The 13115-nt window shown below is 39.7% G+C and overlaps 1 protein-coding gene and 1 pseudogene across 1 annotated transcript; one reads left to right on the top strand and one right to left on the bottom strand.

The window, feature by feature from the left end:
* Positions 1-365: 365 nt before the first annotated feature.
* LOC124081165 (short coiled-coil protein B-like) lies at positions 366-4242 on the bottom strand (the record flags this gene model as incomplete). The annotated part of the gene is made up of 3 exons (XM_046427340.2): positions 366-684; positions 1485-1569; positions 3268-4242. A coding segment is annotated over one exon (183 nt), but the record flags the coding sequence as incomplete, so codon positions are not given.
* A 3911-nt stretch (positions 4243-8153) lies between these two features.
* LOC124081166 (E3 ubiquitin-protein ligase ZFP91-like) lies at positions 8154-12535 on the top strand (annotated as a pseudogene).
* The last annotated feature ends 580 nt before the right edge of the window (positions 12536-13115 follow it).

The raw sequence follows: 13115 nt of genomic DNA, 5'->3' as shown, positions 1-13115 counted from the left end.
GAGAATTGTTACATGGACATAAATTAATGCATTTGATTAAACAGAAAAGAAAGTCAGACTTTTTATGACAAAAGATAATTATTTTAACTATTTATTTTGAAAGTGAAAGCCAGCTTTTACCAACTAGGTTACATGGGTAAAAATACACTAATGGAACAAGGTGAATTGTACCCCAAGATTTTAGTGAAACACAAACATACACATAACACACATTATACACACAGAGAGCAATATAAAAAATAACTATGTTATGCTTGCAAAATAACATGAAATTAATAATTCCATTTTCTTTCCCATGTGAAAGAAAAGCAGGAATACTTATTTGTTGTGTTGGAATTTTTATTTTTTTAATCTTTGTAGCACTAATAATGCCTTTTTCATATACATTCCAAAAACCTGAAAAAAATATAAATGGCTGTAACAGGAGGATAATGAATTCTTTTGCAAGTTAGGTGGTTTCCAATTATTTTGTTCTTAAAAAATTCCACAAAGAATTTATTGAGTTGTCAACAGAAAAAATCATTAAACAGGATTTTTTGTTATAAACAGCAATGATTTTTGGTTCGCTGAATACAATGAGCTTTTTAATAACAAAAATTGTGAACATGAACACTGCAACTGATCTTGCAATTTTACTCAAAGGCAAAGTCTTCTTGTCAAAAGGACATCACCCAAAGGTGTGATCTAGAGTGGGGAAAATGGAGTAGAAATACAGTTCAGAGAAAAATGGACAATGTAAAATTATCAGTTATCAATGTTTTCATATGGTTTTTACATAGATTCTGATGGCAGATAGTTTATCTTTTACCATTAGATACACAAGAAACTGAGCAGAAAGGATCACTTCAAAACATAAATGTATGAAACATACCATAAAATTATACCTTTGAGACTATTCACACATTTAAGTAAATATAAATGAGAAAATAATAACATCACAAAGTAGCTACCATTTATCATATACCTGATCATTTAGTACCTAACACTTCCCTATGAAGCAGGTAACTTCAAGGACTGTTAGCAATGAGGATGCAGAGTTTACAAGGCTAAGCATTGCTACAGGCAGAGCCACTCAGCATGTGTCTGCTTGGCTTTCTCATCTTCAAATAGGGATAACAAAACTTGCTTTATAATTATTCCTCAAACATGTTTTCTGAATAAAAGCAAATAAAATTATAAACAATTGATAAGAAATGGAAAGTCACATGAAGTCATGAATTCAGATATAAGTGCTCAAACAATAGAAATAAGACTCTTTTTATAAAATACTCTCAAACACACACTGAGCTTAGTTTTTCCTCTCAGCAACCTGAGAGTCTACTGTCCACCACAAACATGAAGAAGCATATGTAATTCAGCTCATATGAATTTTTTAATCTGCAGTGGATGGCCAAGTACAAGCAAGGCACCCAGGTCTCCCTCAATCTGCATAGGCTTCACTAACAGCACCCTGAAGGGTGGATACAGCCTGTCACTCAACTTACTTCTTTGGAGGCTTCATTTTTTTTCACCTTTTCTTCAGTGTATTCATCCAAAATACTCACATGACATCCTAGTGCCAACAAAGTCCTGCAAAACAAAAGCAAACACTAGCTACAGGTGTCTTCCCTGGGTCCAGACAACCCAACCTAATGGCTGTGAAGGAGATAGTACTCCAACCTAAAAACACAGCATATGTCAGTTGCTTTAAAGCTAAACAAAACGTTTTTTTTATTTTCAATTTTTTACTTTTGAATAAAGTGCAAGATCCTAAATATTGAAATGGCACAAAAAGGAATAACTGGAAACATAAGTCTCCCCCTAGTTCCTTCTGTTTAGTGCCTTTTCCTTCTACAGAGGCATTGACTGCTGCTGGTTCTTGTACATTGTTGAACCCTGATGCAAAGAAAAGACTAACAACTCCATTTTTAAGTCAAATTAAAGAAAGCTTCTATTTGTGTACACAAAGAGAGCTGATCAGTGGCTGTCTCTCCCAACATGGGCTAGAGGTCAGCACCCCAGATTTAAGGAAAGAGGTTTTGTAGCACAACAAGTTGCAAAGGGGGGTGTCTTGAGAACTAACAGCTAACAGGATTTTGACAAGCATAACACAAAAGCAGATAGTAATTAATGATATAAATGGCTCAACATTTCAAGACAGAAAATAAATTCAGATCCCAACATCAGAATTTAAGAGGCACCACTAAATTTTCAGAGAGGTTTGTTAACTGCTCAGGAAAATCCAGGCATGGGTGAGTTCAATGCAAGGGAAGGCATTCCAAGCAAGTTTAAAACCTCAAAATATGGCCAGGCCAAATACAAAATCTAGTATTTACAGAAAATAGAAATATACTTTTTATAACTTTTGATGAGATGGCTCCCAAACTTAAGAGGGAATTAGGATGGGTTTATCACCATCGGCCTGGAGTCTACACATATTAAATAAAAATATGTGTCTGTGTGTGTGTGTGTCTGTGTGTGCATGCATGTGCACATGTATGCCATTGATGGTGTGCCTTTCCCACAAACAAGAAAATACAAGTTATTTCTCTATAACTTCCTCTTTTGACTTGAAAATACAACCTTCAGATTACTATCCTTTCACTTAAAGCTGGTTTATTTTTTTAACTCCTGAAGTATTCCATAAGGTGGAAATGTCAAAATGCTTTTCTTTCTTATGTAAGAGCTTTTTATTAAAAAGCAAATCAGAACTGTAACACAACCTTAAATATTTGTAAATTAGGTCACAAAAGGGATGCAAAATTTTTGTGGTTTAATTATATATTCATACAGCTAAAGTCACATATAAAATCTTACACTAATACACAAGATTATTCCATGATTAAAATAGTCCGAATCTAATAACCTTAAGCTATGTTAGTAATCTCTTTTCCTCTTATCTTAATATTATTTCCAATATGAATTCCCTGACCAAATGGAATCTAAAAAATAAATCTAAAAAAATTGTTAAAGAATGACTTAACCTCTGCAAACTAAATGGTTGAATTACAAAAATTTCTGGGAAAATAAAGTCCTAAAGTACTAAGATTAAAATTACCATTATTGTACATGTATATTTTATCATGTGTTCATGATTCTCTTACTAATAAACTTTTTTAAGGAATTTTGCAAGAGTTGATCTAATTGACCTCCCTAATATGTGGCTTACATAAAGTTATTCAAACTTAATGTACGTTCATATTTATATTTAATTCACCAAAAATCTATTCTGCCAGAGGGAACAAAAATCTGGAGTGAAAGCATTTGGAGTTACTTACTAGTACTTACCAAGTCCTGCCCCATTTCTATTTTTTCTCAAGATTTTCTATCTTGAACACACACATGATCAGAACCCTTATCCTTCCAGGTAACAAGTGGGTTATTTCATGCAAAATAAATTTCATGCAAAATAAAGATTTAAACAAATCTTCCCAGTATGAGTCCATTTTATACTTTTAGTCCATCTTCCAATTGCCTAAAGACAAACCAGCAATCCTCTCTCATTATTAAATATCACACAGGACAAGCCCTAGCTAACAGAGTATCTTATTTTTGTTGAGTTTCAACAACTAGAGTCAGGTTACACTCAAAAGTGATTAGCTATTAAAATTACTTTTCCAAATGTGAAATCTTTTTTTTTCTCTTAGGGGAGGGGAAATTTTAGGCACAAGTGAGAGACAGGGTACATAAAGCTGTGCATTTAGTACGTGACTTTGTTCACTTTTTCACAACATGGTGGTTATTTTCTTATATATTTTACTAAGCCTATATAAGAAAAGATAGTGCTAAACCTATATATGAAAGCAAATTTGATAAAACATTCATTTTCAAGTCTCATAAATATATGCAGTTCTCATTATAAAGTCTCTACAATACATTTGCACATTTTCATAGACTAACATAATACACAAACTCATGGATGTCTCTTGCTATGCAGTTAATTTTGCCTAGATCTGCAATTATCTTCATAAATATTCAATAAAGCCACAAAAAAGTACTATAATTTTAGGAATTTATCCAAACTTTAAAGGAAAAAAATGAGCAGCAGAAATTCCATAAAACAGAAGGGAAACCAATCCCTTATTTTGTTTTTCTTTTTGTGTCACTTGTTTGAGAATCACTAGAAGCATACATGAGGTTTTCTATATATTGTTCAAGAACTTGGTTTTCTGATCTTAGCTTCAGATTTTCTTCTTTCACTGTAACTTCTCTTGCAGAGAAATCTTCAAGATCTTCAAGGCAAATATTAAATAACTTTGACAAGAAAGATTATGTATTGAAATTAGAGCTACAAAAATTCTGTAAGATGCTCTAAGAGGGGACAAGTTGTGGTGGGAAAATCCCTACCAAAGAAGTGACATAAGTAAAGACAGTGTAAGCAGGGAAGAGGCTGTTTGAACATTAGGCAGAGAACTTTCTAGTGAAGGGAAAGAGAACAGACAAGGCAGCAAAATGCAAACTTACTGGAGGAGGTCAAGGGGGCTGGAAGACAAAGAACAAGGGATGGTAAGGCCCTGCAGCTCCTGTGAAAATATGGGGTTCAAAAGCAATGAGAATCCAATGAAGGGCTTTAAGCAACCTGTGTGTGGGGTCACATATGTGCATGAGTAAATGTGAAATTCCATGTGCAGAATATAGAGAGAGGGTGGGAGGACCAGTTAGGAGACTCTGGGTAGTCTGGGTGACAGTCAGTCACTACATGGGGGTAGTGGGGAGAGGGGGACAGATTGTAGCTATTCTTGGAGTGATTAATGATGGGATGGACTCAGGGTTAAGACAAAAGGAGGTGTCCAGAATGACTCAGGGTTCCTGGCTGTGCAGCCAGATAACTGACTCAGGAGCTCATTTGATGAAGAGACTTCAGTGACACTGCTTCATCATACACTGAGGAACATGTCACCTGCAGGCTGGGATGGACACCTCCTCTTCTCATAGCAGGTGTCTGTTAAGGATCAACACTGGGGCACTTTGAGAAACTCTCCTCATGGCATGACCTGAACACCTGTGGAGAGTTTAGCTCAAGAAGAACAAAGGCCCCAGTTTAAGCATAAAGATTCACAATATTCAGGACTGGGAAGATTGCTGCCAGCAAGAGACCAAAAAAAAAAAAAAAAGATACAGAAGAGGGAGCAGAGGGAGGACCACCTGCTCCTTTAGACAGGAATGATGACTTTCCATTACCTACTGTCTCTCCCCCTCTTCATCACTCTTCTCCACTGTCCTATTTCCCTCATTCCTCCCTCTCCTATGCCCACATATGTACCAATCCTACAAATGGCATTCAAGGAAAAATACATAGCCAGGAGAAAATCACCGACATCTATCTATATGTTAACTTCCCACGAAAGTATTCTACAAAAGTATGTTGTGTGTTGGTTAAACACCATTATAATAACAATTTCTGAACCATGACTTATTTATTCAGAAATTAAGACCTGGAATTTGAACAGTATTTTATTAATTGAACATGACACCAGATACTAGAATTTGAGCCAGGTTGTCCACTCAAAGACACCTGGCTGCACACTCTAGTGACCTGTGCTATTCCCAAGTAGATGTTAGAACTTCATGTTCTTCTACAATAGGCAAATGACAGTTTGGGTGTAAAGTAAGTCGTCTGCTAATGATTTACATTACAGAAAGCCACAGAAAGAGTACCACATTATATTTACATTAAATTGCCCCTTTATCTAAAATGAGGGTTTGTCAATTCTCAGGATTCAATGAAAAAAGTTGTTAATCCCTCTGAGATATACTAAAAATCCAGCAAACAGAAACATGGATGGTGCTTGCTCTGCTGTACATAGGTGGAACTGAAGGCTTCAACATAATGCTGTCACTGAGCCCCCACATCAATGACAGGAAATAGAGACACTATTATCACACTGAACAAGGTGTTTTCTGTTTTTCTATTATTCATGTACTGAGTTGGCAAGGGCCCCAGCAGAGTAAATGAGAGAACAGTCTCTGGCACTGGGCGGCTTAGGGTCAAAGACTTGCTCCACCAAGGTGATCTTCCTGAAGTAACTCAGCTTCACTGATCCTACGAACTTTAAAGACAATTTGTCTCAAAAAATTAAAAGGGTTGAGGGAGTAGCTCAATGCAAGAGTACTGGATAAAACCCTCAGAACCCAAAACAAAACAAAACAAACACAAACAAACTACTAGAACAGAGACAGTCTGTGCCTAATTTATTTCCCAAATTCTAGAATCTGAAACACTGTTTAAGTTTTATGTTCTGGGTCCTGGGTAAAATGGCTCCAATGAAAATAACTCCTTATCCTTAGCAAAATAGAAACCAAAAAAACAAAAAACAATGTACTAGTTAAGTGACCTATTTGAATAAAACCAATTCTACAAGTCATCAAGGATGAAAGGGGCCAAAAGAAAAGTTACATAGTTTTCAAAATCATTTTCTGAACTTTTTACATAAATTTGAAAATATATTCATTTATTCTACCAGCACCAGTTTTAGCTTGGCAAAAAGGAGATAGTAAATTCAAGAGATCAACGGGTAGACAGCCAGTGAAGAGCAAAGTCACATTTGCAAGATGATTAAAACAAAACAAAACAAAACAAAACAAAAAAAACAGCCCATCAGAGTTTTCCCAAAAGAAAAGACTACTGTTCAGACAGGCAGTCTCAGAGGACTCTATGAAATAGGGTGCTGTGACTCAGTATGCCTAGAAACAGGAAAGGCTGAATCCACACTTTCTAGCTACTGTCAGCACACAGATGTGAAAAATGTGAAGTACAATGACACTTGTTTAACCCTTTTAACTCAGCACCCTTTAAACAGGTCAGATCAGTACTTCTCAAACCACCCATGACAAGGGACTAGTTTTAAATTTCCAGTTACATCATGGTCTGCATCTCTAATAAAATACAATAAAACTTCTAGAGTAATTAACATTTCAAAATGAATACATAAAGGATACATACCCACAATTTCAAGTTATTAGCTTAACAGGCATTAAATTTCTCCCTTAAACAGATATAAAATGTTTAATCCGTTAGTCTTAATATCTTAACTCATTTTGTCCCAGACCAGTCATCGCTTTTGACTGGTCTGGTTCCTGGTCTGCGTAGCACTGCATTGGATCACGAAATTCCCATGTTCTGTAACATCCATCAATACCTGTAGGATACCTTTTGGAAAATGCTGACCTAGAGCAAAAAGACACAACATAACAGGGTTAGAGTCAAATTCCCAGCAAATATCCATCCAATACACCAACACATTAATGGAAAGTTCTAGCTGGAATTCAGCTAACTTCATAACTGAGTTAAAGTAAAACATTTCTTTCTGGCTTTTTTTAGGTGAGACAGATTTGGAAAATGAAAAATTTGAGGCACTCAACTTTTTGAAGTTGTAATTGTGTGCCTGTTGAGGCATCTTGGGGAACTAACTCCACCAGACATGGGTGTTGTCTCTTAGTGTCATCATTAACCTGGGACATGACAGGAAATAAAATACTCTCAGGCATCAGATAAGCAATAATGCTTCAATGGGTGGCAAGTGGAGACCTAGAGCAAGAAGCAGCACTCAGGGCTATGCCAAGGGAAGCTGCCTCAGGATCCCTGGTCCACATCAGATCAAGTGTTAGTAGTAGGTTACCATCCTCCATGCTCCCTGCTCTCTACCCTATCCATGCCTCAAGCTCCCATGGGTCTCTGCCATGCATACTCTTCGCCTGATGCCCACACTGCTGCTCACTCCACTCCTTCCAGCATTTGATCCGACCTTACTTTCTCCACGAGGTTCACCAGTCTTGCACACAGGGCAGTATGCCCACCCACCTTACTCCTTTAGATTTGTCCAAAATACTCAACACCTTTAACAGACAAGATCCTTATCTATTTGTTGGTTTCTGTCTCCCTGCACTTGGAAGAGAAGAACAAAAAAACAAGGATTTGCATCATTTGTTCTTTTTTAAAAAAATATTTGTAGGTCCGCTGAGCATTTGTGGCGGGCGCGCGCGCGTGCCGTCAGCGGTAGCGGGTCTTGAGTGGCAGGGGGTGGGGGGGGTATCCTCGGAGCGGGCGGAGGGGAGGGGGGAAAGGAGCTCAGGGTGAGAGTGAGCCGGACGCTCCAGGAGGCGAGGGGGGCAGGGGGAGCAGCGTCGCGGCCGCCGCCGCCTCCGCCTCCACCGCCTGGAACGAGGGGGTGGGGGACGGACGAGCCCCGATGCCGGGGGAGACGGAAGAGCCGAGACCCCCGAGCAGCAGGACCAGGAAGGGGGAGAGGCGGCGGCGGCCAAGGCGGCTCCAGAGGAGCCCCAACAACGGCCCCTTGAGGTGGCGGCGGCGGCGCCTGCGGGGACCACGAGCAGCCGCGTGCTGAGGGGAGGTCGGGACCGAGGCCGAGCCGCTGCGGCCGCCGCCGCCGCCGCCGCTGTGTCCCGCCGGAGGAAGGCCGAGTATCCCCGCCGGCGGAGGAGCAGCCCCAGCGCCAGGCCTCTCGACGCCCCAGGGCAGCAGTCCCAGGCCGCCAAGGCCCCGTCTCCAGTTCACGGCAAGAAGAGTCCGCGGCTCCTATGCGTAGAAAAATAACAACTGATAAAGATCCTAAGGAAGAGAAAGAGGAAGAAGACGAGTCTGCTCTCCCTCAGGAAGTTTCCGTTGCTGCATCTAGACCTAGCAGGGGCTGGCGCAGTAGTAGCAGGACATCTATCTCTCGCCTTCGAGATACAGAAAACACTCGAAGTTCTCGCTCCAAGACTGGGTCATTGCAGCTCATCTGCAAGTCAGAACCAATTACAGATCAGCTTGATTATGAAGTTGCAGAAGAACATCAGTCTCCTGGTGGCATTAGTAGTGATGAGGAAGAGGAGGAGGAAGAAGAGATGCTAATCAGTGAAGAAGAAATACCATTTAAAGATGATCCAAGAGACTAGACCTACAAACCTCACTTAGAAAGGGAAACCCCAAAGCCACGGAGAAAATCAGGGAAGGTGAAAGAAGAGAAAGAAAAGAAGGAAATTAAAGTGGAAGTAGAAGTGGAGATGAAAGAAGAAGAGAATGAAATTAGGGAAGATGAGGAACCTCCTAGGAAGAGAGGAAGAAGGCGAAAAGATGACAAAAGTCCACGTTTACCCAAAAGGAGGAAAAAACCTCCAATTCAATATGTCCGTTGTGAGATGGAAGGATGTGGAACTGTTCTTGCTCACCCTCGCTATTTGCAGCATCACATTAAATACCAGCATTTGCTGAAGAAGAAATATGTATGTCCCCATCCCTCCTGTGGACGACTCTTTAGGCTCCAGAAACAACTTCTGCGACATGCCAAACATCATACTGATCAAAGGGATTATATCTGTGAGTATTGTGCTCTGGCCTTCAAGAGTTCCCACAATCTGGCAGTGCACAGGATGATTCACACTGGCGAGAAGCCATTACAATGTGAGATCTGTGGATTTACTTGTCGACAAAAGGCATCCCTTAATTGGCACATGAAGAAGCATGATGCAGACTCCTTCTACCAGTTTTCTTGCAATATCTGTGGCAAAAAATTTGAGAAGAAGGACAGCGTAGTGGCACACAAAGCAAAAAAGCCACCCTGAGGTGCTGATTGCAGAAGCTCTGGCTGCCAATGCAGGCGCCCTCATCACCAGCACAGATATCCTGGGCACTAACCCAGAGTCCCTGACACAACCTGCAGATGGTCAGGGTCTTCCTCTTCTTCCTGAGCCCTTGGGAAATTCAACTTCTGGAGAGTGCCTGCTGCTAGAAGCTGAAGGGATGTCAAAGTCGTACTGCAGTGGGACAGAACGGGTGAGCCTGATGGCTGATGGAAAGATCTTTGTGGGAAGTGGCAGCAGTGGGGGCACTGAAGGGCTGGTCATGAACTCGGATATTCCCGGTGCTACCACAGAGGTTCTGATTGAAGATTCAGACTCTACTGGACCTTAGTGGAAAGGAAGACTTTGGACACTGGGACAGTTCAGACTTTGTATTTAAAAGATAAAAAGGACAAAAAAAATTTAAAGCATTTAAAATCTAGTAAAATAACTGAAGGGCCTGCTCTTTCCATTGTGGATCACAGCACACACAAACCCATCCCAAGAGCTCCCTCTGTTCTCCCTCTTATAAAATTGATGTTGCCTTTAACAGAAAGGTAGACAAAAAGCAGCAGCAGCTCTAAAAGTGAGGGTTAATCTTCATACTCGGTTCCAGCCAGCAGCAGACTTCTGCTCAATTGGCAGATCCCCTTTCCAACCCATAACTCCGATGTGCTGTGGATCAGCTTTTGACTCAATAGTATACTACTGTCCTTTCAATCCTATCTTCTCCTCCACTGCTGCCCTATGGTTCTGGCTTCTACCCACTGCAACACACTTATCCTCAAATACTATATAATTCTAATCTCTGGAGGCTGGCAGCTTGAATTGGCACTTTAGGGCCCCTTAACAGGATGTGCTGTTAAAACAGCACATGTTTCTCACCCCTCTTTCTCCATTCCCCACTGGGTTTTGGAAAGGAAGGATACATGTGGACCACCTCCCTCCTCTTTGATCCCAGCACCTCATTCCCCCTCCCAAACCTTCATATGGCTCTTAATGGTGCTTATTTGCTTGGAAGCAGGCTCCCAAGAGGGAGGGGGCTGCCCTCTACACAGTCTTTTTGACTGTAAGATAGGGCTGTGTATTAGTGAGACAGTGAGAAAAGTCCCAGGCTAATGGCAGAAATTTGCACTTTGAACATGTGTGTTTTTGTGTTGTGGAACCTGAGATTCCTTATTTATTAATGGAAAGTCTGATTTTTTGGGGGGGGGGGTCTTCGTTGCTATATTTTGTGGGGCTGGGAGAGATTAGATTATTCTGACATGGGATCCTTTCCACAAGAGGTACTTTGAAGGCAAGGTATAGGGTTGAAAAGCACAGCCAGCCTCTAAAATCATAGCTCTCCAGTGGCCTTTAAAGAAAGCTGGTTCTCAGCACTAACAAAATCACTACAATAGCCTAGTTCTTTTTTTGGAAGCCTTCTTAGGGAAGGATAATGGGTTTGTGGTAACCAATGTGCTCTTTGAGATTTTAAGAGCATTGAGATTTAAGGAAATTTGAGGGGATGAGGATGGTTGTTCAGGTCTGAATTACAGATATGAGATTTTTTTTTCTTGTGAATTTCCTTTTGTCTCTATCATTTCCTTTTATGTATCACCCTTCTTGCCTGTTGGTTGTTTTGGTTTGTTTTTTTGTTGTTGTTTTTGTTTTTTGCTTTGCTTTATCATTGGTTTGCGGCAGCTCCCTATTAGACACTGTTAGAGAAAGAACAAAGTGTAAGAGTCCTAAGTAAGTCAAAGAAAACTGCTGATTTGTTTCTCTTTTAGTAACACCTCAGAAAAGACTTCAGTAGACAAAGTTAGGCTATATGATAATGGCTTTGGCTTTCACCTGAAGTTCTGGGAATTACCACTTCCCTTCAGATAGATTTTCATGGGGTGTGGATTGCTTATTGCTATACATGGGCATTTTTGTACAAGCTTGTAACTCTCAAAAGACTAAAAACTTATTTTGACTGATTTTTAGAGTCTTAGAAGGGCAATTCCTATCCTATGTACCTCAGAAGCCGGAACTGAAAACTTACCCTATTTGTTTATTGTCAGAAATGTGTGATGGCTGTTGGAAAGAATGAAGTTTTGCTGAGAACAAAATAAGAAACAACTTGTTTTTCACAAACACTAAAACTACCAAATTTGTCAGTTTTCTCTTTGATTTATTTTTTCCAAAAGGGGGGTAACAATGTCATCCCTGAAAGAGGCTTACTGTACACCCACTAGTGTCGGTGGTTGGGATGCCAAGGAATAGGGAGTGAGACACAGTAAATAGTCTTAAATGCACTATTGTTTCAGAGTGTTGCAGATCTGCCATCTCTCCAATGTGAGGGTAGAACATGGAATACGGATAGAAGGAATACAGAAAAGATAGAAGGGATGCAGAATATGCTTTCCTGCCCACAGCGAGGGGTTTGCAGTTTTAATTGGTATGTTGATTAGATTTGAAAATACTAAGATGGATTGAGTGGGTGTACAACAAAGTTCCGTTTTATACTGTTTCACTAACTAGCATCTATATCCCACACTTACCTTTTTGTCTTTGTCACACCTAGACTTTGTCTTCATGAACTTCACTTGCACTGGTTAGTCATCAGATATTTTATCCACCTATACAAAAGCAAATTGCATTAAGGGGGGGAACGGCACTTCTCTGGGATGGGGGAATATGTTCTCCTTTGTATCACACTCCCCTCCCCATAAAAAGCAACTAGTTAGTTCCAATTGGAAACTCCTATACTTCCCCTTTGTTGGTGGTGGGAGTCCTCTTTCACAGCTACCATTTGCTGACAATAAATTATTGTAGCAGTTTGCAATAAACTTTAAAATATTTTTCATGGAGTTTATATTTTTCCTTTTGAGAAAGGAATGCTAGCATAGTAAAGAGTCTATATAAGTAAACTATCTAAGCCCCATTTATGTTCTGCTCCCCCTGCCATTGTTTATTTCATTGTGTTTCCAAGGAGCTCTTTTAATCTTGAAAATCTGTATTTCATACTCTTTATTAGTCTGATTTTGTTACCTTTTTAATAACTTGCCACGTCATATTCTCCAGCTTGAATTGGCATTTCTAAATTCTGATAATGTCATTGAGATGTCACTATTCGGTATTTCTAGAAGATGTACTTCTCCCTTGCTTGTGATTGCCCAGGGTTAATTTGAACAATCTTAATATGTTTCAGACAGTTTAGATACTGGCTAGGAGTACTGGGAATAAGAAAATTATTTAGGTATAGAAAGCATCCACATAGAGCACTTGAACCTCCTTTGTACCTGTTTGGAGGGAAAAAAAGTCATAAAATTTACTACCAACCTAAATAGGATTATTACAGTCTCATTGTTTGCAGTACCATTTTTCCTCCTGTCTTTCCCACTTTCCAGTGTACTCAAGAAAATTGAAAAAATTGTAATGGATCAATTGAAAATATTTTATTTCCTGAAAGCCTTTTTTGCCTATTGTAATGTGCAGGACCCTTCTCCTTTGATGAAAGAGATGGGTAGTTAAGATACCTGAATCTAGGTTGAAAAGGTTGTGTAAAAAGAAATTATAATAAAAGGGATACTTTGCTTTTCAAAAAAAAA

Source organism: Marmota monax, unplaced genomic scaffold (assembly GCF_021218885.2).
Source record: "Marmota monax isolate L192 unplaced genomic scaffold, Marmota_monax_Labrador192_F-V1.1 WCK01_AAM20220418_F8-fsc01674, whole genome shotgun sequence".
In the NCBI taxonomy this organism is placed as follows: Eukaryota; Metazoa; Chordata; class Mammalia; order Rodentia; family Sciuridae; genus Marmota; species Marmota monax.
This window is presented reverse-complemented; position numbering and strand designations above follow the sequence as displayed.